We start from the raw sequence: 27,077 nt of genomic DNA, 5'->3' as shown, positions 1-27,077 counted from the left end.
GGGCACTTGAAATTTTCGGGGGGGGGGGGCAGTAAACTTTCTTCGGGGGGGGGGGTCGGCGGACACTGTTAAAAGTATATATTTTCTATATAAATTATATAAATTTCATTCCGTTCGGGGGGGGGGGGGGGCGGTAAAAATTTTCGAGGGGGGGGGGGGGAAGAGATGCCTGGAAGAAACTCTGGTTAGGTACCCATCAGAGCTGGGTGGACTCAGGGACGGTCTACTGACTTGAGCCCGGATTCGATCTCGAGACTTTTCGGGTTTTGCAGTCTAACTCCGTCCCATAGTACGTAAAGTTCCCTTTTAAACCTGACAGTATACGGGGCTAGTGAAGTTCACTTGTTTCTGTGGCCTCGACACATGAAGGGATAGTGTGGTCAGCCGCCTTTACTTACCCTAACTTGCTTACTCCGCCCCATACCAGATCGCAATAGACAATTTAAAAACATGATATAATTTGTTGCTCAACAAATCTAGAACTTTCCTCACATGCTCTAGACGACTCGAGTTCAATACCCAATCAAAAATTATTTTAGGGGTGTGTACCCTAAAATAACCTTCATATTCATAGATAGAAAAAAAAACAATACATGGGTCTAACTTGGAGTTACATCCACCACTTATTCCATAAAATTGCCTCACAATCAAGGCATATTAAAAAAAAAACCCACACACACTCTACTCCAACTACGTTATACAAGACCAAGACCTTTGATAAAATGTAGGTCGCAGATAGATTAATTTATCTCCAAGCTATAATAATTGCTCAGTATTAGACTTAAAATTTCTAAATCAGGATGTACCTTGTAGTAGCCTATTACCCAAATATTACGTCACTGACTTCAGATTGCATTCGATCCATTCGCGCCGTTTTAAACCAGCCTAGTATTACATTTTTAGTGAAATAACAATCTTTGTTGAGTTATATATTTTTTTATAAATAGCTTTATTAACTTTCTTTTGATAAACATGTCTGAAAGCTAATTCTTATCCTGTAATTTACCTTTACGTATTTTCTCCTATCAACATTGGATAATAATGTCTTGGACTAAAACGAGAAAACTCCCTGACATGTTTAAATTTTTCTTGAACCCGACCTGTCTAGAACACAAGACAGCAGAGGTAATTCGAAAAGACAGTGACCTCCGCCAAAGCCCCTACCCCCCATCTTCGCCTCCTACCCCCCTCGCAGACGTTCCTTAGTCCCCTGGCTTTCTGACTTGGTTTCTTAAATTGAAATGGTTTCCGTTCCCCGTCTCGGATGAATCCGGGTACCGCTCTCTACATTTAAAATCAATTTCTCATATCCCTTGCAGCAATTTTCCTTTCCACCATTTTTCATCCCAGTTTTGGTTTTTCTACTTAAAAAACAACAACAAAAAACCACAATCTTTACGTCTCATATTGTCTTTGTCTCTACCCCCCCTCCCCACTTTTCTATTCTTTAATCTTGGTAGAGCATCATCTTACAAATATGTATTGTACGATATTTTCTTTCTATCTTTTACTCAGTTGCTTTCCTCGAATATTTAATTATCCCTTAACATACACACAAACACACACAAACTTTATATATATATATATATATATATATATATATATATATATATATATATATATATATATATATATATATATATATATATATATATATTAATATATCTTTCTAACCATATCAAAGAACAGGCAAACTTTCTAACCTAAACTACAACATACAATCAGTCTAACCATCTAACAAATGTCGAAAATAAATCTTTCTAAACATAACAAAATAAAAACAAGCAATTTTTTAACAGTAACTAACGGCAATAGATTTTTCTAACCATAACAAAGAACAAGCAATCATTCAAACTATAACATAGAGCAAGCAATAACTAACTACCAGAAATATTCCTAATCACAACAAACAATACGTAGTATTTCTAACCATAACTAACAAACGCCAATATTTCTAACCATAACTAACAAAAACCAATATTTCTTACCATAACTAACAACCACCAATATTTCTAACCATAACTAACAAACACCAATATTTCTCACCATAACTAACAAACGCCAATATTTCTAACCATAACTAACAAACACCAATATTTCTTACCATAACTAACAACCACCAATATTTCTAACCATAACTAACAAACACTAATATTTCTTACCATAACTAACAACCACCAATATTTCTCACCACAACTAACAACCACCAATATTTCTAACCATAACTAACGACAGTAACCCATGTTCTCCGTCATTACCACGTCATGCTAACTATACAGCAGTATAAAACCAAACATAAAGACGCCATTTCCCCGTACACTGGCCGGATACAGACCGGCATTAAACCGGACTCCATAAAGTTTTTGATTTATTCCCGGCTGGAACCGGTCCTCTGGTTTTCTGGCAGTAAAAAACCGTTAGGGTACCAGGAGTGGTCTAGAAGCATGGTCCTGATATTTCAAATTGCGCCAGTTGACAATATACTAAATAGCATGGTCTATGTATTGGTCTAGGTTGGGGGCTTTTGGTGTTAGGCTATGAGTAGGTTTAGGTTGGGAGGTTTTGCTGTCACTCTATGTAGGTCTAGGTTGGGAGGTTTTGGTGTCACTCTATGTAGGTCTAGGTTTGGAGGTTTTGGTGTCACTCTATGTAGGTCTAGGTTTGGAGGTTTTGGTGTCACTCTATGTAGGTCTAGGTTTATGAGGTTTTGGTCTATGTAGGTCTAGGTTGATAGGTTTTGGTCTATGTAGGTCTAGGTTGTGAGGTTTTGGTGTCACTCTATGTAGGTCTAGGTTGGGAGGTTTTGGTGTCACTCTATGTAGGTCTAGGTTTGGAGGTTTTGGTGTCACTCTATGTAGGTCTAGGTTTATGAGGTTTTGGTCTATGTAGGTCTAGGTTGGGAGGTTTTGGTCTATGTAGGTCTAGGTTGGGAGGTTTTGGTGTCACTCTATGTAGATTTAGGTTGGGAGGTTTTGGTCTATGTAGGTCTAGGTTGGGAGGTTTTGGTCTATGTAGGTCTAGGTTCGGAGGTTTTGGTCTATGTAGGTCTAGGTTGGGATTTTTTGGTGTCAGACTCGATGCAGATCTAGGCTGTAAAGAGTTGGCATAAAGTCTTAAAGAGGTTTAGATTTAGTAAGGTTGGTGTAAAAAGTCTTAAACAGGCCTAGGTTTGAAAGGGTTGACGTTCAATTGCAGGCAAGAATTACTCAATTGCCAACCAGTATTGCAGGGAAAATATATAATAAACACTACAGAAAATCATGGTTAATTAGAAAACTGAAGATTTAAGTTATTTAATATTCCAAAAGCGAACCAAATGTAAAAAAAATATTTAAAAGTAATAATACATTTTTTATTTATAATTATTTTAAAATCAGGACAAACGTGATACACAATAAAAATATTAAAATTAAATTAATTATTTTTTTTTACTTGAGGTCACTCATCCGATTATCTTAAAAAAAATTAAACACCAGTTAAAAATCGATTTGTAATCTCTGTTGCGCTCATTGAATACCTAATAAAGTTTCAGATCCACTTGCGAACGAATCTGGTTCTAATTATATAAACTGATATGACAGGCGTAGAAGCTCATTTAAAAGTTGCATGAAGTAATTCAGACAGATTTCTTCTAAGATGAGGACCTTTTGCTGAAGATGTCAATATTCAATTAGGTCGACTATCTTTTTAATGCTTTACATGGTTACAAATCACCAAAATATGACCTAGCTATGACGTTCAGGATTGAGATTGTGGGTACGTATCATTGTACCAGTGGCGTAGCGAGGTCGGGTGTCACCCGGTGCGGCACTTAATGGTGTCACCCCCCAGAGTGACAACATACAATCAATCTAAACATAAATATCGAAAATAAATTAAGTGATAACAATCACACATACTCATTCAATCATCCCTTCGATGCTCTAAAGCACCATGTTTTACACACCCTGTTAAATTTATTTGTTACAAACAAAAGATTACTCCGAATAACTAGAGCATGTGCTATTCCCAGTTCCACCTTTCTCGTGTAAAACCCACTGGCATTTAATATTCAGTGTTTTTATTCTCTTGTAATATTTCACTCTGAGTTTAAAAAAAAAAAAAACTTTCATTACAACACGATAAACGTCGTTCCACGCAGATGGATTAAAAGAAATAATTCCAGTCTTAAGCTTCCAAATGACGGCTTAAAAAACTTTTTTGGCTTGCGATTCGAAATAATAATTAAATATTCATTCTTCAGGCATTGTCTTGTACGCCGCGTAGCCTGAAATAGAACGTAAAGCGCCGTAATTGAAGTAATGAACGCTTTTATTTAAGAAAAAAGCTTGATTAACCAATTAGCACGGTTGAGTGATTCCCGATACGCTTCAGAAAACTGGAGTTGTTTCTCCGGAGTTTCAGTTTCCGGTCCCGTTCAAAGATTCAGAGGGGCGTGGCTTTGCTTATAAAATAATCGGGATGTTTATTTTATTGATAGCCTGGGTCCTCCTTCAATGATTGATTGGTTTTCTGGTCAAAGGGTAATTAGTGATTTGGCTGAGGAGAAAGACTGTTGCGACTGGTATTGATTTGTTCACTTCTGAAGGAACAGCTAAAGTGAATTAGAGTAATCGTTTCCTTTTATATACCCTAATGTGTTACATTTTTGTACTGCTTAGAGAGATAATAGCTAAAACCCTATGTTACAAAACAGTACCGTATTGAGGTTTAGTTAGCGAGAAAAACTGTTTTTATTTAGAGTTAGTGTTATGTAAGTTCAGAAATAGCGTATGGATAAAATTTACGATAAGTTTGAGTAATTGTGTACATATTATAGAGCAATTATTCTCACCCTATTCTTATATTAAATCACATTTATTTAACGTTTCCTTTAAACCGACTCGTTATAGTACACATTCGTTACATACTCCACCCATATTCACAGAATCATCATACAAATTAACGCTACAAACATAGTTTTTGCATAAACTCACATTGCTATATCTTAAATTAAAATAGTAGCGGGGATTTTGTTTGATTTGTTTACAATATAAGCAGCCAATAGCAATCGATTCATTCAACCATTCTATAGAATTAAAAAAAATGTTTACAATTGCAGGTTTATATAACTGTTTTATACAACCACTTACCCATATAATAAAATACATTTAATAATAGCGTATATCACGAAATCATGAACACAAATATAATTTTATATTTATAAAATCAAATTCAATAATTTAATGCTATGATCAAATGTTTTTTTTTTAAAAAAAAAACATAATTATAATAATGTTCATTTTCAATCTCGATGATTCAATTACTAAATTTTGTAATTCGTAACCCCTTTTTAAAATATTAATTAGTAGCCGATTAATTAAAAAAAACAATCAAGCTAGGAACGCACAAGTGTTCGATTTATATGAAAACCTGCCTAATTTATACACAATTTCATTAAGAAAACAAAATTAATCAGACAACTTAAACACATCACACGTAGCAACCTTAGCGTTTTTATTTTTATTTATTTATTTATTTTAAAAAAATCATGGATTATCTTAGAGACTTGATAAAAAAAAAAGAATTTCCGCCATTGCAATTTATATAATCAAATACACACACAGATAAGACTGTTATTTGTGTTATATTGCCAACACATTCGCGAATTTATAACGACACTAGGAGACGAGATGGGTCTATTTCGGGGCTTCATTCTTAAGCGATTACCCCAACTCCTCAACCATGAAAGAAGGGGAGATAATGACTGCCACAAAAATAAGGGGAAATAATTTTCCGCCCAATGCAAACATTGATTTTGTTTCTTATTTTAAAGTTTCTAGGTTCAAATTAATTAGAGGACAAAATGAGCTTTCTTCCACAAAACGATTTCATCACTCGGTTATTGAAAATAGTGTATAAAATATGATTTGAATATAAACATCTAATTTATATTGAAATACATCGATTAGATCTACACTTTATGTAACAGAAATTTGTTTTGGTACAAATACTTAAATATGTCATTTTTATATTATTCCGTTTTGGGAAGAGGGTATGCACTAATATTTCCATCGTGTGCAGAATATTAAATATTTGAAAAAAAAAACACAAAAAAAACAGTTTAATTGTGTATTAAAAAGAATAAAACATGAAAATCTACAATTAGACTATGAGCCACACCACAATCAGTGTAATAGCAGTATTAGAATTAACCACAAGAGAAGACTTACCAAAGTATAAAAAGCAGTTATATACATCACTTAAAGAACAGCATCACAAACAGCCGAAAGAGCTTAATACCTGACTTAAAGAACAACTTCACAAACAGCCCAGAAAATAAAAAAGAGCCGTACAAACAGCTTAACAAATAGCATAGTAAACAGCCACACAAACAACCACACAAACTGTCGCATACAAACAGCCACACACAACTACACACAAACAGCCACACACAAACAGCCACACACAAACAGCCACACACAAACAGCCACACAAACAGCCACACAAACAGCCATATGAACAGCAACACACAAACAGCCACACACAAACAGCCACACACAAACAGCCACACAAACAGCCATATGAACAGCAACACACAAACAGCCACACACAAACAGCCACACAAACAGCCATATGAACAGCAACACACAAACAGCCACACACAAACAGCCACACAAACAGCCACACAAACAGCCATATGAACAGCAACACACAAACAGCCACACACAAACAGCCACACAAACAGCCACACAAACAGCCACACAAACAGCCATATGAACAGCCACACACAAACAGCCACACACAAACAGCCACACACAAACAGCCACACACAAACAGCCACACAAACAGCCATATGAACAGCAACACACAAACAGCCACACACAAACAGCCACACAAACAGCCACACAAACAGCCATATGAACAGCCACACACAAACAGCCACACACAAACAGCCACACACAAACAGCCCCACACAAACAGCCCCACACAAACAGCCACACACAAACAGCCACACACAAACAGCCCCACACAAACAGCCACACACAAACAGCCACACAAACAGCCATATGAACAGCAACACACAAACAGCCACACACAACCACACACACAAACTGTCCAACACAAACAGCCCCACACAAACAACCCCACACAAACAGCCACACACAAACTGTCCAACACATACAGCCCCACACAAACAGCCACACACAGCCACACACACACAAACTATCACACGCAAGCCAAAGATGGCTTTTACCAATCAACAAACAGCCACACACAAACAGCCACACACACACAAACAACCACACGCAAGCCAATGATGCATTTTACCAAATCAACACAAAAATAAATCAGAACTTTTTTTTCAACGGCTCAATTTACATTGCGGATTTTCTTAAAAGAGCATCTTATTCGCCTTGACCCTAATCCCTAATTATTTCACAAAGGAAGAAAAACTATTAAAATTCGAATATTTTTAATCACAGTATTTTTCTTATACAAAAATAAACTCAAATACAACGTTACACAGATGCCTAAACTCAACAAAGTATTCCTTTTCTCAACACGAATGGGTAGTGTTATTTTAAAGAGAAACAGGATCAAGAATTTTGCTTTCTCCAAAAATAAGCGAATGTTCAAGAGATCTCCAATTTTTTTTTCCCCACAAAATAACATATGGCTAAGGAGGGGCGGTGGACGAGGCTATGAAAATGAAAATCGTAACTGATAGAAATGGGATTCCTGTGTTTTGATTTCAAGAAACAAGGGGCGGCACTCTAATCGCGGTACAAACTGTCGGCCTACGAGTAAGGAATTGTGGGTCGTTTCGAACAATTAGACTTTTCCTCGTAATTGGAGTCGTACTGTGACGCGATTTGTTTGTTGATTTGGTTAAATTCCTAGAAAACATCTTGTTTTTTTTTTCTTTCTTACTTCAGTTTTGTTTTTGTAAAATAAAAAAAAAAAGAAGGGGGAAAGAGAGGCTGGTGAGTGTGTGTGTGTGTGGGGGGGGGGGGGGTCATAATTACGATGATGCAGAGAAGGCAAAACTACTTGTAATTTTTGTTTGTCGTTTTCAATTAAAAGTTTATTATTTTTTTTTTTGGAAATAACATACTATGACTAACATATTAAATGCAGCATTCAACACAGAATAAAAACATACAACATACAACACATTTTATATAAAGTGAAAACAACATACGTCTATAACTGCGAGAACGCAATAACAGAAATCCAAATATCATAGATAAGGAATAGTATTTTAAATGTATTTAACACCATCAATAGTCCTATCATATATTTGAATATATTACAGTATACAAATCACGTCTCTATTACTACCCCTTACCATTTTTTTGTGTACAAAAAGAAAAGGTCTGTACTAATCAATACATCACAGACATGACGCAACACAATGACGACACAAAGCTAAAAATAACTTCAGATGCATTCAATATTACACCGTCTGATGCATTGTACACGGTGAGGTATTAAAATTGCATTAGTTGGCGCCTAAGCTCTTCCAGTTGATTGTGTAGGACGTCCATGGGATTGTGTAGGATGTCCATGGGATTGTGTAGGATGTACATGGGATTGTGTAGGACGTCCATGCGATTGTGTAGGATGTACATGGGATTGCAACATGAGTGTGTTCAGGTCTTTTACACATGATAGCTAATAGGTCATCAAACACGATAGTCAATAGGTCCAAACTCACGATAGCCAATAGGTCACCATACTTGATAGCAAATAGGTCACCATACTTGATAGCAAATAGGTCACCATACGAGATAGCAAATAGGTCACCATACGAGATAGCAAATAGGTCACCATACGAGATAGCAAATAGGTCACCATACGAGATAGCAAATAGGTCACCATACGAGATATCAAATAGGTCACCATAAGAGATAGCAAATAGGTCACCATACGAGATAGCAAATAGGTCACCATACGAGATAGCAAATAGGTCACCATACGAGATAGCAAATAGGTCACCATACGAGATAGCAAATAGGTCACCATACGAGATAGCAAATAGGTCCCCATATACGATAGCTAATAGGTCACCATACTTAATAGCAAATAGGTCACCATACAAGGTAACAAATAGTTCACCATCCACGATAGTCAATAGGTCCCCACTAACGATAGCAAAAAGGTCATCATGCACGATAGTTTTTAGGTCCCTACTCACGATAGCCAATAGGTCAGCAAATAGTTTTATATAAAACGCCGAATAGGTCCCCAAATGCCCAATAGGTCCCCACATACCCAATAGGTCCCCCACATAACCAATAGGTCCCCCACATAACCAATAGGTCCCCCACATAACCAATAGGTCCCCCACATAACCAATAGGTCCCCCACATAACCAATACGTCCCCCACATACAAAATAAGTCCCCCACATACAAAATAGGTACGCACACGAGAAAGCTGTTGATTTCTTCAACACAATTGCCTATTACGAGTCAATATGTTATGCGCCTTATATGCCATTGACTCCTATTTCAGCCTGCTTTTCTTTTTTAATTTGATTCCATAGTTAAAAAAAAAAAAAAAACTACAACTACAAGGTAGCAATTGTCTGATTATGGAGGTTTTGGAGTTTTCTCTCCTAGAAGAGTTGTTGTCCCCAATTGTCGAGCCTCATCTGCCCGAAGATGGTTCGAACTCGAGACTTTCAATTTAGCAAACATGAGCTTTACCGATTCGACCAAGCAGACCACTATTTTCAAATTAATGTCGTGCACTATTACAATAATAATATTTAACAAGTCCATTTATAAAAATCCCCAATAACACATTTAAAATTGGTTAGCAGCTTTAAAAAGTATTAGATAATCGTATTGAATTGAAATATGTTAAACTCCGCATGCATTAGACTTGGATCACTATTTCACTTAAATTTAAATTAAAAAAAAAACAATGGTGGTATTGATTTTTATCCAGGAGTTGCCCCGATTTATGTGAAAGTTTAGGTCTTCGGTTCGATTGGTTCGATCTTGGTAATTAGGTTAAGGTGGCAGATGAATTGAATACTTACACGCGATTTTGTCATTGGAAAAACCAAACCCCGATAGAAAGAGAGAGAGAGAGAGAGAGAGAAAGAGAGAGAGAGAGAGAGAGAGAAAAAGAGAGAGAAAGAGAGTGTGAGAGGGAGGGGGGTGAGCGAACTCCTTGAAGAGAATAAAGAGAAAGCGTTATAAAAATGTAATGCTCTAGGTTTTGTTTAATCGATATTTCGCAAGAGCAAGCTAGATTTAATTGTAGAAAGTTAAAAAAAAAGTTAATGTGGATTAATTGTTAAAACAAATAAGATAACATCTAGCAACTGATTTGTGTATACAATTATGCGATAGGGCGTGGATGTTAGGCCAAAAGTTTAGGTTTAGGATGTTAAGAGTATGCTGTAAGACTGTTAGAATTCTAGGGATTATTTATAAATTTAAGTTATTTTTTTTACTGTTTAATCTTAGAATTAGGTTAAAACTCGGTGTAAATGTAGGTTATAGTTAAGATCGTGACGGGTATTTATGTAGGATATAAAGGGAAACCGGTGTTTCTTTCAGACTTTTTTCTCGGGGGGGGGGGGGGGGGGCTGTTGACATTTTCGGCGGGGCGGACTCAATTTTCCGGGGGGAAGGGAAAGGGGGGGGGGGGGGTGGACACAGGTAAATGTATATATTTTCTATATGTGTTGAAATTCGTTCGGAGGGGGGGGGGGGAGCTTTAGACTTTCTTCGGGGAGGGGGTCGAAAAGATGCCTGGAAGAATTTCTGAGGGTAAACCAGGGGTATTTAGCCATATATTTCTGACTAGTCCGTAAGTAATTGAGTTCTCTGGTAACTTGAACACTACACAATATATCAAAATACATCAAAACTATCCTCGAAAAAAAAAACATACTAGTTAAAACGTATAACCCATATCAAGTTAGGAACAACATAATTCCGATAATTCTCTCATTCCAAAACGGTGCTCACAATGCCCCCGAGAGTTCAGCTAACAGTACAAAAAAAAAAATAAAAAATAAAAAAACTATTTTGGTTAAAAGTATAATTTGGTGGCTGGTTGCAGTCATCTGACTCTGGCTAATGGCCCCCACAATAACCGGTTATTACATCCACCGAACGTCACGAAGTCAGGAATCCCTCGGATAATTTTTAGCCCGGAGAAAATGGTTTACTTTTGCTCTAAGTCAAGGGCAAGGTTGTCCTGGGGATCGAGGGGGGGGGGGGGTAACTAATTAATTTTTACCTTGATTGAAAAACGGAGGAGGGCGGGGACTGATATTCCTTTACATATTTTACTGTAAAGCTTGATATTATTCAATTTTTGAAAAAATGTGAGGCATGTTTTCATAAAAGAAAGGTTCATGACTAAGTTAACAATTAATAATGTTTTTATTTTTTTAAATCTGATTTTAAATCAAATCTGATTTTAAATACTTATGTTTTAAATAGCGTTATTTTTTTTTTGCAATTGAATGTTGATACCTTTTTTTAAAATAATCCAATATACTTGTTGAAATTTATTTTTATTTATCCAATTTTAACGTATTCACTGAAAACAATTCTTCAAAATAAAACATCACCTAAAATAAAGTTTTTATAACAAAGAACATCCGCCTTTAATTTCATTTAAAATTATTTCTACTTTCAAATCCCATTGACCAGAGCTATTAAGCCTAAAAGTGACGACTATCAATTTCATTAGCTATAGACGTCATAAAGCTATACACGTCCAATTTCTAAGGATACTCTACGGATTCCTATTTCAAAAAATATCTTGTATAATCATATATATATATATATATATATATATATATATATATATATATATATATATAATGTATATATATCTTGCTAACCATAAACACGATGCACTCATTTATTTTTCTACGCCATAGTAATTTACTTCAAAGTTACGCTATCTCAACAAGTGCGGATAATTCAATTTCACCAACAAATCGAGATGAAAGTAATCGTTCTTGAGATTTATCCCCCTTATCGAGACAGCGCTAAACGCACAGTAAGAGGATTATTGCGTAAAACAGCGGGAGACGGCTTGGCCTGTTAATAGTCACAGAACTAGATCTGCAGTGGGGGGAAATCGATGCCGGATTTTTCTAATGCGATTTTCGAGGACCGGGATGAAAAAAATAGAAAATCACGAACGTGTGCGTTAAGAGCGCGTGCATTTCGCATGGGTTTTTTTGTGAGTGGTTTTAGTGCGGTGGTGTGTTATTGAGAGTAAATCGATGTGCGAGTAGCACGTATATCAACCAGCTGATGAGATACGGATATGACTGTAGCGAGACACAACAGCTCACTATACGTGTTGGGAAGAGGGGGGTATAGAATATCTAGAAGAAAATATCAAAACGCGATTAGATTTTGTACCAGGCACACAATCGCATGGGACGACGTGGTCTGGTGATAGAGACTACGCCTGCTAAACCAAACGTTTCTGGTTCGAATCCCGGGTTCGATTACGTACGGCGCCCATAAAACTCTAATGAGTACCAGACTCACGTTAGGGAAAGTAAACGGCTGTTTAAAGTGCTCATCAAACAAACCTATCATGTTCCTAAGTCACAGAACCTGGCGAATTCTACTTCATCTGCCCGTTTCACCGCCGGGTTTAAAAAGATACTACACAATCGCAATATTCAAGTATGATTGTATTGGCAGAGTACTTATATTGTAAAAACAGTAAAATAACTCCGTTTATTTCAACATTTTCTAAAAATAGTTCCACCAACAGTAACCTTGACCCTGACCCTATCTCTACACCAAGCGCCCTCTATCATTTCCACAACACCTTTTCTTTAAAGAAATATCGGTCATGTTTTGAATCTGCCTTCTTTAGTTAGGTCAAGTCTAAGTTAGGACCTAAGCCTCCCTAAAAATCACTGACCACAATAATAAAACTTCAGCCTTGAATTAAACTGTTTTTAAATCCCATTACAAATCAAGCATCATGCATATCTTTATATTCTATTTCAATCTTTTGTTTCGTTTAAAATTACAAATTCTTACAAAAATTCATCGACCTATTTTATTTTTATCTTTTGCTTAACCCTTTGTTCGGCGGTTTAAATATGCGGGTATTAACCCTTTAAAGCGCCGAAGTGCCGCTAGGGATGGGATTTTCGGTGAGGGAAATTCGCTCTTCAAAATCCTTGAAAGATTTTAGACGCCAATAAGAGAGTAGAGAGTATCAAGGGGGGGGGGGGGGGGGAGATAAATTACAGAATAGAGAGAAGAGATACAGAGAGAGGGAGAGAAGGGTGTGTATACGAAAGTTACGAATAGGAATACACGATTTATATGTTTTGCATTATGGTGGTAAATAATTTTGAACGCTTTATTATTTAGAAATGTACGATGATTTTGTGAATTGCTTTTGTATGGAGAAATCAAATGTAAAATTTAATTTCCTACGTGTTTTTGAATTTTTTTAAAACCATTTATAACTTAGTGTATTGACATTGAATAACGGATACATTGAATAAACTTAAAATATAAAAACTGAAAACTGTGATCTTTATCTTCTAGCTTTGTATGGTACGGCGTGGTCGAATTGTAGAGAGTTCGACTGCTAATCGGAAAGTCTCGAGTTCGGGTCAGAGGCGTAGCGGGGGGGGGGGGGGGGGGGGCGGGGGGTGCGGAACGCACCGGGTGACACCAAGGCAAAAAATAGCAAAATATATAGAGAAAAACTTGAGGGGGGTGCAAATCGAAAATTTGAAAGTTTGTCCCCGGGAACGGTCGCTACGCCTCTGAGGGGGTGACACCATTAGGTGCCACACCGGGTCACACCCGACCTCGCTACGCCACTGGTTCGGGTCTTCTGTTGGAGTCGTATCACGTTCATGAGTCCACCCTACTCTGATGAGTACCTAAGAGAGAATATAGGTACCTGGTCATAGTGCTGACCACACAATTCTATAAAGAAATGAACTCTACTTCACCAGCCTCATGAGGCGCCAACTTTGAAACGAAACTTTCCTACTTTTCTTAATATTTTATTGATCACGAAACGAAAATACATCACAAATTGTTATTTTACTTTGTATCTACACAAAGATACTGTTAAAAAAAAAATCAAAATACGGATCTTCCGGAATATCCGGAACTGTCCATTTTCGACCTGTCATATCGCTAGCCGGTCGCCGTAGCTATTGTCTGAATCCGCCGGTCATAAATATTCAAACATCTAACCGATTTAGCCGTCCAGAATAGGGGTCTGACCCCTGACCCGCAGGGTGGGTCTGACCCGCAGGGTGGGTCTGACATGGCAGATGTATTATCCCTGCACTTGACAGTTATTAGACTCGCAGGCTTCCGTATGTCAACTCACTTGAAGTTATCATTGAGCCTGCGATATGATATTATTGTAATGGTCGTTTTTTTTTTTTTTATTAAAACGTAACTTTAGTCAAGGAATTCTGGGTTATGAGTTATTTTGGTGAATATTATTAAGTCAAGGAATTCGGGGTTATGTGGTATTTTGGGGAATATTATTAGAAACTTGTTAGAAGCAGTTCTAATAAATGTTGTGTTGTTTTTGTTGGTTGGATTTAGGAAACACGAGAAAGCGATTGTAGTGTGAGATAATGGAGAAAAAATAAATACCATTTGGAACCACACGGGACAGGTACCAAAGAACTGAGGAAGACTCAGGGACATTCTACTGACATGAACCAGGGATTCGAACGCGAGACTTTCGGATTAGCAGTTGTGTACTCTACCACCCAACCACGCCGTCCCCTAAAAACATGGAGAAGTGGACGTACATTAAAAACAAAACACCAGACAGGCTTGAAGAGTGCTTGTGCATAGCCTATATCCTCTGGAAAGCGAAGAAGAAGAAATCTAATTCGGAGCTTGTTAACCTTTGACTTAAGAAAGTTGATTAAAGTCTAGAAACCAAAACACACAAAAAACACAAAATAACCACGCGTCTTTATACCCAAACCGTAAATATATTTCGGGTAATTTATACAAATTCAAACACACATCCCTCGAGATTTTTTCAAAAGCTGGATCAACAAAAAAGATGAAACGAAAAAATACACTAAATCAACAATCCAATCGACGAGATCAAAGATTTAAATACGATTGAATTTATGTCGTGTTTTCGGGCGTTTAACTAAAGTTAATTTCGTTTCGTTATTTAGAACGTACGTAAACAAATTACACTGATGCGTTATTTGACGGTCTGAAGTAGCAAGGCCGATTGGAGGCGGGGATTATTTAAATATACTCAGGAAGATATTACTGTATGTTAACCATCATCAAGCGTAGAGTTCAAACTCATACTCTCTCTCTCTCTATCGCTCTCTCTCTCTATCTCGCTCTCTAAATATATATATATATATATATATATATATGTATATATATATATATATATATATATATATACAATTTATACATGTAAATGTACATGTATATAGGCTGAAATTACACGATTTGAAAGCATCATATATATTTAGAGAGAGAGAGATAGAGAGAGAGAGAGAGAGCGATAGATAGAGAGAGAGAGTATGAGTTTGAACTCTTGATGATGTATATATATATATATATATATATATATATATATATATATATATATATATATATATATATATATATATATATATACATGTAAATGTACGTGTATATAGGCTGAAATTACACCATTTGAAAGCATCTTGGAGGTCGGCGTGGTCGGGTCAGTTAAGCGCATAGAACTGAAAAGTCCCGAGTTCGAACCCTCTGGCAGATAAGGCTCGATAGCTGAGGACAGCCACTCTTCTAGGAGAGACAACTCCAAAATCAAACTACGGCTGCCTTGTATTTTTGGACATAGGCTATGGAAGCAAATCCAAAAAAGCAGTCTAAAATCGGACTTAGAGGCATGTATGGGGCTTAACAAGTTGTTACGTATAATTAATTGGGTTTGAGTTAATCTTTTCCAACACTAAAATTAAGAACAAAGAAGAAGAAAGAAGAAAACATCTTGGCCATCAGATAAGATACGCCTAGCGTATCCTTTGTGTTTGGCTCCTATACTCTCAAAGCCTGCGGCGCCATCTATTAAATCCTCCTAGCCCTTCACCGCTTTAGATTACTCGAACATTTGCTACGAAGGGAAATGTACAAGGTATGGATTTTCTCGAAATCAAATTTTAGATTTAAAATCCTGTGGATTCTTCGGATATTCTGATGTATCGATTTTAGAACCAATGTAGACAATGTAAAAGCCTGAGCATTTGATGATAATTTTATTCATATTCTTTTATGAATATATATAGAGTCTTATCAAGTCTCAAGACGAGAGTGAAGACCATGTTTAAAAATAATGCGTTGGACATGACTGAAAAAATATATTAGATGAAGCAGAGAGCTGAAAAAACAGGATTTTTTTTTTCGATTTTTTTTTCTTTCTTTACGTTGGAGAAATATGTCAGCTATTTAAACTTTGAAATGTTTTTTTTAAACTGTTCTTCCGTTGTGTTTCTGGCGCGCAATTAGCGCAGCCTCGCTTCCGAATCAGGGCTTGTTCGATAGCGTCACCAAGACCAACAGACCCGCGTGTCAAATAAAGTTAATTTAAATGCACAACGTGGAACAAAGGTGGGGGGGGGGGGGGGAGAAAAAATAATCACACAAGAGGAAAATAAGGCGAAACAAAAATAACTACAGAAAATACAGAAAAAAACCATATAACTCTATATACTAAAAATCCTTGGAAATTTTTGAAAATATGCGACTCTCATTCAGAGTTTCTTCCACGCATCTCTGATATCAGCAATGCGACCAATTTCACCAATTGTGTTTGAAAAATGTTTTTTAAACTTTTAAATAGCCTTGGCATTCAAGACAAAAGCTACTCTAGAATACTCAAAAAAATGTATAACACATTGGTCGTAGATTTTCATGTGTTATTTATCAATTAGAGGTCAGATTTTGAAGACCACAAGTTGAAGATCTAAACTTGAAGATCAACAACTGAAAATCACTACTTTAATTTAAAATAATATAACTTAAATCACAGATTAAAATTATAAAACTGAAGATCGAATCTTGACTTGAAGTTTACAACTGTAAGATTATAACTGTAGGATCACAACTTTAAGATGAAAAAATAAAGATGACAACTTAAAGATGACAACTTAAAGATGACAACTTAAAGATGACATTTTAAAGGTGACTACTTAAATATGACAACTTAAATATATCACCTAAAAGATGACACCTTAAAGATGACACGTTAAAGATGACAACTCACAGATAACAGCTTAAAGATGACACGTTAAAGATGACACCTTAAAGATGATACCTTAAAGATACAACTCACATATGACAACTTAAAGATGACAACTTAAATATGACAACTTAAATATGACACCTAAAAGATGACACCTTAAAGATAACTTAAAGATGACAACTCACAGATAACAGCTTAAAGATGACAACTTAAAGATGATAATGACAACTTAAAGATGATAACTCAAAGATGACAATATTAAGATGACAACATTAAGATGACAACTTAAAGATGACAACATTAAGATGACAACATTAAGATGACAACTTAAAGATGACAACTTAAATATGACAACTGTAAGATAATATCTTAAAGATCGCATCTTCAAGATCACAACTTAAAGACCGAATCTTCTCAATATCAATGATACTCACATTCAAAGCTCCTGTTTATCAAGGTAACAGCGCTTAAAATTATGTGCTCAATCCGCTTCTAAATAAAATGCTAATTTAACTGTGACAGTTCTCAATTATTTCCACGTCCGTTCTAAGTGACATTTTACGGGGCAAAACGGAGTTAACAGAAATGGATTTCAGTTACTCCATTAGCAACTTCCGGCAACCATTTTTATGTCACGTGTTTAAATGCTCTGAACCATCTTACCGCGGTGATTTCTAAGACAGTCGCTTGAGGTAGCTTCACTGGTACCTTTATCTAAACTTTATATCGATCTACTAATGCTATGGAATCTATGAAACTTTGCGAAATTTTGGAGAACTAACTTATGATAGAAATACTGAGTTCAGTTAAGAAGAACTACATCAGGAAACGCCATCAAAATTTGACCTCGAAATAGCGGTTTTAATATTTGAACAAGGAAATGATACCGAGGGGTTATTTTAGTCTAAGGTCAAGATGTCGGACATGTTTGTTTTAGTGCTGAAAGTGTTCGTCTGGCTCAGGGTTGGGTGGGAGGGGGTGGGGTGGGAGGTGGGGGTGGAGGCGGATATAAAAATAAAGTTACCAAAGAATTCTAGCAAATCCTATGATTTTTTTTTAAACAAAGAAATTTGTATTGTGACAATATGCACATTACGCTTGTACAATTCTTACCACCGTTTGTAATAAGTGTGTGATGCGATTTTTCAATCGTGATAATTGTCGTGGAAAATATCGATGTGGTTTTTATTTTAATTCCTGAATGTCAGGTTAGTGGACGAAAGTAAAATTTGAACTGAAAGGCGTGGCAAGATGAAACGCAACATTTCCAGCCTTATGGTCCATGGTACAGGTGAAGTAGAGTTCACCTGATTCAGTGACCTCGGCTTATGAAGGGACAGTGTGGTCTCTACTATGCACCGCCGACTTTACTTGAGTCAGGTACTCACCATAACTGGGTGGACTTAAAGAAATCCGACAGAATCAATCCAGGGATTCGAACTCGATAACGCTCTACTATTCAACCAAGCCGTCTCTTTAAACTTTAAAATCGAATATTAAAATATTATATCGTCCTTGAAGTTTAAATTTTCGCAAAGAGAAGACTTCAATTTTTTTTTTTTTCAAAGGGCAATGAAACGAATGGACACGAAACACATGGCCTGTTGATTTCAACGATCTTTCAATTTTTCTTGAAGTTCATAACATACCCCCAGTCCCCCATTGCCATCGTCCTCTCTCACAGAAATCCGAATTTGAAATCGAAACTTAGTTGTTAAACCCGGACCCCCATGAGAATTGAAAAAAATAAAAATAAAAAGAGCAGCTTTGTTTTTTTGTTTTTTTTTATATTGCCCGTGTTTGGAGTTTGAGAAGAAATCTTGTGAAATACGGACAGATATAAGGCAGATCAGTGTAACAGATGTCAATGACCTTGACACTTTGTAAAAAAAAAAAGGAAAGATTCCTCTTTAGTTCTGACGATCCATTGGGCAGATGAAGTGGAGTTTATTTGTTTCTTGACCTCGTCATATAAAGGGATAATGTGGTCAGCACTATGCCCAGCCGCCTTTACTTTCCCTAATGTGAGTTAGGTACCCATCAGAGTTGGGTGGACTCAGGGACGTTCCACTAATTTGAACCGGGATTCGAACTCGAAACTATCAGGTGAGCAGTCTAGCGCTCCACCGCTAGGCCACGCCATCCCACGTAATGACACGTGTAGGGATTGTGTAAACAGCTCAGTTGCCTGTACTCACCCTAAAGATGGACGATTCTGGAAAAATTCTACTGTACCAGAATCCAGTATATGTTACATAATAGATTTAAAGAAGTCCTACAGTCATCGGCAGTTAACAAACGGAACGAAACACTTTTGGTATAATAGTCGTGTGCGCTATTTCTCGACTACCGTGTAAGACACTGCACATTATAATTTTATTAAAAAATGTTACGAACGAAAAACAAATGGCGAGGAGAAATTCATAACACAACTATATTTCACAATCCGAAATTATCGCTCGAATTATAGATGCCTCAATATATCTTTAGTCGACATTTCATACACACAGCAGTGTTTTTTCCAGGCATACCTGGGGGGTGGGGGGGGGGGTGGGGCTTCGGGAGAGTCTAACGCCCCCCTCTAAACGAAATGGAATTTATGTAGAAAATATATACTTTTAAAATTGTCGCCCCCGGAAATTTTATTCTGACCCCCGGAAAATTTCAAGTTATTCCCCCCCCCCCACCCCCGAGGAAAAAAGTCCAGAAGAAACACTGACCCACAGTGAAATGATAAAGAGTATTACAAAGATATATTTTTAAAAGATGATTAAGTTAAAACAATAGATTTACGTTTTTGAACAAATGTGTAACAAATTCACAACAGTACAGCTACCATTTACACTTCGATTTTTCCACAAGACCCCCAGATCTATACTTAAAAATCGATCACGGTCAACGGCGAGTGTCCAGCGACAGCCAGGCCGAGTTAAAATAGGTTAAGTCCCAGTTAATCCCTACAGGACGTCCGCCCGCTGTCCTCCCCCTCACGTGCTCGGCTGGAACTGACCAGCGGTCAAATTGCAGTTGTCAACGCCGGCTCGGCGTGCGGTCACCTCTATCTCAGCCGTCGCAGAGGGTCGAGGCGTGATCGGAATGGCTATGTGAGCGACCACGTCGAGTTGGGATTGACTTTTTCCATGAAACGGTCGCTGGGGCTAGCATAGAAACAGCGACAACTTAGGAAATTGGATGTGTTTATTTACATTTAGAAAAGGAATTTATTTACAGCGAGAGAAGGGGTTTGGAACTGGCGAAGTGTTGAGTGACACAATGGGCTCTTATAAAAAGATTTTTGCAAGCTCCCACGCAAGATTGGGGCTGAAAGTTGCCCCCCTTTATCTACCATTTCACTGCACTAGACCTGAAATTCTAATTGTAAGAAAATAGCGAGCTCTTTCAAAGTGATACACTCTCTCTCTCTCTCCTTATATATATACTAGCTGCATCCCGTGCTCCGCCACGGTAAATCTTTTTTAAATGTACCAACTTGGGAACAGAACAAAACTAAACACAACACAAACGAACGCAAAAAAAAAAAAAACACAAACGAAAAAACAAACACAACACTCATAACATAAACACAATTTAAATGCAATCATAAAGGCATATTGCTCACAGTCTAGCCCGTAGCGCCAAATCGCGCCCTTTCCGGTGATTTGCACCCCCCTCAAACTTTCGATTTGCACCCCTGTCCCCCCCCCCCCGCCCTAAAACTTTCGATTTCCACCCCCCCCTCGCAAATTTTTTCCAACCCACTTTGGCGCCCCTTAAGGTCGGCACCCGGGGACATATGCCCCCCCCCCCCCTCGCTACGCCTCTCCTATAAAACCCGAAAGATAGAATAATAATTAGAAAACAGTATAAATAATAGGCAGTATTTAAAATACCGTGTTTTACCTACACTATTTCACTTTATCCATTCACGCATTTTTTTTTCCAGTACTTTAAATTTTAAAAATTTACAAAAGAGTTTCATAACTAAAACCATTGCGCACCTAATGAACGTGATGACGCGTCTATAATAGTGCTGAATAGTTGATTAAAAATTATAAGTAATAAACAGTAGGGCCTACATTCAGTGAATAAAATAAATAAAAGATTGCCTTTTATCAATCCATGCTAAGTATAATTTTCTAACAATAATTTCCTCTTACACATCCGAATAATTTGCATTCACATTTTGCTAATTATATTATTGCAACACTAATTCCTTCTATGACGAACGTATATTTGCATTCACATTTTTTATTAGCGTGAGTTTAATGTATTTTTAAATTACCTCCTTTGTCAAAATTAGAAAAAAAGAGTTAAATTAATTTGATTTTTCTACCGTACTGTTATTATGTTATTAAAATGTATCCACTTTTTCTAGGAATATTAACGAAAACTATATTTGACATTGATCCTTTTAATATGTTTTAGCAATGTGCGTGTATTTAATATTTTCTTTACGTTATGCAAAATTGTACAAACAGTGGAAATTATAAAATAGCTCTATGCCACTATATAAACAAACCCTACTCTAATACTTATAATAAGACACTGCGGTGCACTGAAAAGCACTGCGTGGTGCGAATGTTTACTTTTATGGTTCTAAAAGCTATAGCGATGACGGAAGGAAGGACTGACACACTACTTGCCCGCTTATATTATAGATAGATAGAGAGAAAATTCACTTATAAAAAATTAATATATATACATGTAACATATATATATACATTTTATAAATGTATTTACATGTTATATATATATACACATGTTATATATATATACACATGTTATATATATACACATGTTATATATATATACACATGTTATATATATACATATATATATATATATATATATATATATATATATATATATATATATATATATATATATATATATATATATATATATATATATATATATATATATATATATATATATGTTTATATATATATATATATAAATATGTATATATATAAATATATATACATGTTATATATATATATGTTTATATATATAACATGTATATATATATATATATATATATATATATATATATATATATATATATATATATATATATTTATTTATTTATTTATTTATTTATTTATTTATTTATGCTCGTACTCTAATGAAGAAAATATAACTTGTTCAATATAGTATCAATACCATGCGATACAAAATGTACTCGGTGTTTCCTAGTAATGCGATGCATGTTTGCATTTTTAGTCAAGAATTTGAACGGATCGGCAAAGTCCGTCTAAAACTGATCGATCGTGACGGTAAATGGGAGCTACACTTACAGGTCTAATCAGGTTAGTTGAGGAGGAGGGGGGGGGGAGGGGGGTCGGTATCTCACTCACTTTATTACATAGAATCTCATTGGCTGGGTGATAATAGGGTTGCAAAGGGGGAAATAAGATATGGGTTACTATGTTGTTTTTTTTAAAGCATAAAATTAAGGCTTGGGCTGAGCCAATTTTCTGCCCATGTCCCTGTTTGGCTTGAATTTATATTTATGGGTAGCGATACTGTCTATCAGTTACTTCCCTTACTAAGGAATTTATGACTGAGGAATTTATGACTGTAATTACAAATTTAATATTTTAAAAGATTGTAAACAAAAGGTCAAGTCCTAAATATCAAGGTTGTACAAATATAATGGAAGAAAGGGTTGAAATTCAAACAAAAGGTTAAGTTTAAAACGTCAATGATTTTTTTAAAGTGTAAAGCAGGGGTCTCCAAACTACGGCCCGCGGGCTGTATGCAGCCCGCGATGTCCTCTCATCCGGCCCGCGGAGATCTTTTTGTCCACGGAAAACCCGTTTGTTGGTGATGGCTGAGAAACTTTGCCCAGAAAAATCAAAAGAAGAAACTGGCCCCCGAACTGAAATTTTATAGTCAATGCGGCCCTCGGTCTGAAAAGTTTGGAGACCCCTGGTGTAAGGCATGGAAATGATGGGAATTGGGGGAGCATTGTCTGACTACCAGCCTATTTGATATGTATTTGTGTTCACGACTTTAACAGTTACCTCCCATCTGTAAGGAATAGCAACAAAATAACAGATCTAAAGCTTTAATTATGTTAGTATTGTTGTCTAAATCCCTAATCCAAACGCTAAAGTAACCCTGACACTAACGCAGATCTAAAATGCAAGCCTGACGATAGGGCTGGTAAGTAGGTCAGCAACCAGTTCTATGGCTTATGCAGGATTTATTGAGCCGTAGAACTGGTTGGTGACCTACTAACCAGCTCTATAGTCTTGAAGGTAACATTAATCCTTTAACTTTCCTTTACGTATATTCCAGCATTTATCCTGACCCTAAGAGAGATACTGACATATCATCAACGGCAGGTATCACAACTATCCTGTAACACACATGGATCAATATATATATATATATATATATATATATATATATATATATATATATATATATATATATATATATATATATATATATATATATATATATATATATATAATCATTTTTCAAAAGCATAAACTTAACGATGCTACTTACTCCTCGCGTTAGGTTCGATGAAGTCCTTCAAATCACGCAGCAAATTTTGTAAACTATCCTTGTTTTCTTCGTTGAAAAACTTTTGAATCGTCACCGATTCAGACATGTTTTTGTAGAGGGGGAACAGGGTATGATAACAATCACTCAACGCCGAACCAGAATCGTGATAGAACATTCCGAAATATTTAAACTCGAAGTGGTTGAGTATAGCCCGGACAACAGTCTTCAAGTCGCTCGAGGTGGTTTGAATCCGTGTTAATGCTGGGTACTCGATTTTGCTGTCGAACGCAGCGGCGAAACCGCCTACGGTTACAACAGGAATTCGCCATCGTTGTGAGGCGTATTTGGCGACCGGCGACAAGGAATAATCGCATGCCGGGCCAAAGAAGACATCGACTGTTTTATCCTTAAACATGGAGATGGCTGCTAAAGGTCCGTATAACGCTGAACATTTCGAGTCTCGAAGATCGAACTTGATTTTCTTGACGTGGTTGACTTTGTAGACACCGCGTTCCAGTTTCTCTTTCGCTGATTCCAGCGAGCTTTGGACTTTGATGAGGCTGGAGGAGCTCGCAGTATTGTTGGGGAGGATGACGCCTATCCTGATCAGGGAGGGAAAGGTAAGGCCGGTTGAGTCGGCGCCGTTGCCGTGCGAGATTTGAAAAAACACGGACAGAAAAAACGCGTAGAGAAGTTTTCGGATCCATGGGTTGATAGTCGAAGTTGTCTGTGAAAAATTTGTGATCGAGTGAGAAATTCCGGATTTTTTTGGATTAGGGTTTGGCTTATCATAAACCGGATTAGCTGAGGTTGTCGTTTTTGTAGGAGAGAACGTTCTTGAACAGCGAGACAAATATCCCGTGGTTTCAGCGATACATGACCTTTGAACTTGGCACCCATCTTGTGACCTTGATGCAGTCGGTGACATGGGACGGACATGTGAAGATGACGTCATTTCTCAAAATGAAATTTACAAAAACCTGAATCACCGAGATGGACGCATGGCTTCAAGAATGATTCTAGTTGTTCTTTGCATTTGAATCCAATATTTTCCTTTACGTTCAGAATTGTTTTAAAATGTGGTATTCACATTGAACTGTTACAACTCATCTATAATAATGAGTATATTTAAATATCTACCTAAATATCGCTATATCTATATATCTATGTTTCTCCTTTCCATCATAACTCTTTCTCTCTCTCTCTCTCTCTCTCTCTGTATATATATATATATATATATATATATATATATATATATATATATATATATATATATATATATATATATATATATATATACATATACATATATATATATATATATATATATATATATATATATATATATATATCAGTATTATTCAGACTTTCAAAGACTATAAGAAGAAAAAACAACTTCCACATTCATTACATACGACGAGTATACACACAGTAAACACGCACGCCACAAGCGTTCATAATTAAAAAAAACAGAACAATTATATTAAAGTACTCTTTTAAAGTACTTTAAATCAATCTTTGAGAGTGCTTTCTGAGGGGTGTAATTACTGCGTTCGTCACGGTTGGGTTGACACGGTAGAGGGTTAGTCAACGAGGCCGGGGACAATGGATTGATCTGGCAAGTTTGAAAGTGCCGGCACCCGATCCGGGAATGTCAACCGGTTTTGTTGTTTTAAAGCCGGTGTACACGATTACATAACGCTTGATTGAGCACAAATCTATTCGTCAAGGGGAGTAATTATAGCTACAGGTATCAAGATAAATACGAGTGTCCTTGGTAAAGTATTCAAATGAAATATATTGCCGTAAGTTCTTATTTCAATGTAAGCAGTGTTTTTTTTTCTTTTTTCTTTTTTTTTTTTTTTTGTAGCATACCGTATTTATAAAAAAATGCTTTGTAATAGCTGTATGTGTGTGACTGAGTGTGAGTGTGAGTGTAAATGTGAGTGTATGTGTGGTTGTGTGTACGTGTGTATGTGCACAAGAGAACGTAGAAGGCTGTAGGATGGAACATGGGGCATTAAACGGATAACTAGCTAAGAGAACGTAGATGGCTTTTGAATGGAACAGACACCAACTAGGTAAAACGCGAACCTTGAAAAGAAGTGTACATACAAAAGACAGCGATGGAAGTCATTAAAACAGGGGTTCCCAACCTTTTTTTTACTCTAGAGCACATTCTAAAATATCGGTAGGGTGGCGGGCACCACCTATTTTAAATCGACAAACTCCTTCCATAACTTGTCATTTTCCCATAATTTATTTTCTTATTTTCTTATGGTCATAATTATATTAATAAATAATAAACAAAAATGTTTCAAAATAATAAAATTATTTGGTATTTTTTTCAAATTGCATACACACAGAGAAATGTATTTACAAAACGTAAAGAAAGGTTTTCTGCGTGTACAAGGTGTGATGTGCATATGGCACTAGCCGTTCCAGGCTAGCGTAAATAGTGCAGTCTGGCTCGCCGCTAGACAAGTTGGGACAAGGAATTGAACATATTTAATAAACCCAGGCAGTCAAAAAAAAAATTAAAACTGTAACATAATTTAAAATAAATCATATTTTAAAATAATGTTTATGAAAACAATTCTGCCTCTGTCGAATAGTGAGAGGCGGGCACATACAAATCGTTCAGCGGGCGCCATGGCGCCCGCGGGCACAGGGTTGGGAACCCCTGCATTTAAACAAAGGCATTTACTACTATCACAGTATCTTATTTCTAAAGTAACTGAAACACTGATGAAAATTAAACAACAGTTACCGCTCATACGTTGAGTTACTTCACCTTGATGGATTATCGAGTTTCGTTTTGTGAGTTAGCTGTTTCGGTTTGAACGCCCTATAATCTTTCAAAACTGACGGTCTTTGGAGCTAGTTCAGTAGAGTTCATCTGTTGTTGGGGTCCCGGATTATGTGCCTTCCCTAACCTGACTCTGGTTCTCTTGGTAGACTCGTGGACTTTTTCTTCGTTCTTAATTTTTAGTGTTGGGAGGGATCGAGCCTTATCTGCCAGAGGCTTTGAACTCGAGACTCTTTTCGAATTTATCAACCATGAGCTTTTACCGACTTGACCATGCTTCCATCACAATTAAGGATACGTGTCAACTGGTTATGCGCCATTGACTACGATTTGTGTTTGATTTTGGAGTTGTCTCTCTTACAAGAGTGGCTGTCCCCAGCTAACGAGCCTCATCTGCCCGAGGGTTCGAACTCGAGACTTTCCGGTTTAGCAACCATGAGCTTTACCGACTCGACCACGCCGAACCACTGACTCATGGACGATCTACTGGCTTGAACCCGGTT

At 36.6% G+C, this 27,077-nt stretch overlaps 1 protein-coding gene across 1 annotated transcript in view; it reads right to left on the bottom strand.

The window, feature by feature from the left end:
- The window catches only part of LOC131930474 (receptor-type guanylate cyclase gcy-28), a gene marked incomplete at its 5' end in the record, with an annotated part of 59,487 nt that extends 34,633 nt beyond the window's left edge, over positions 1–24,854 (bottom strand). The window contains 1 exon segment of the mRNA XM_059286980.1: positions 23,766–24,854. Coding sequence (XP_059142963.1) covers positions 23,766–24,720 — 955 coding nt within the window.
- Positions 24,855–27,077: the final 2,223 nt, after the last annotated feature.

The sequence above is a fragment of the Physella acuta genome, unplaced genomic scaffold (assembly GCF_028476545.2).
Source record: "Physella acuta isolate Inbredline_101_S28 unplaced genomic scaffold, ASM2847654v3 ptg001784l, whole genome shotgun sequence".
In the NCBI taxonomy this organism is placed as follows: Eukaryota; Metazoa; Mollusca; class Gastropoda; family Physidae; genus Physella; species Physella acuta.
This window is presented reverse-complemented; position numbering and strand designations above follow the sequence as displayed.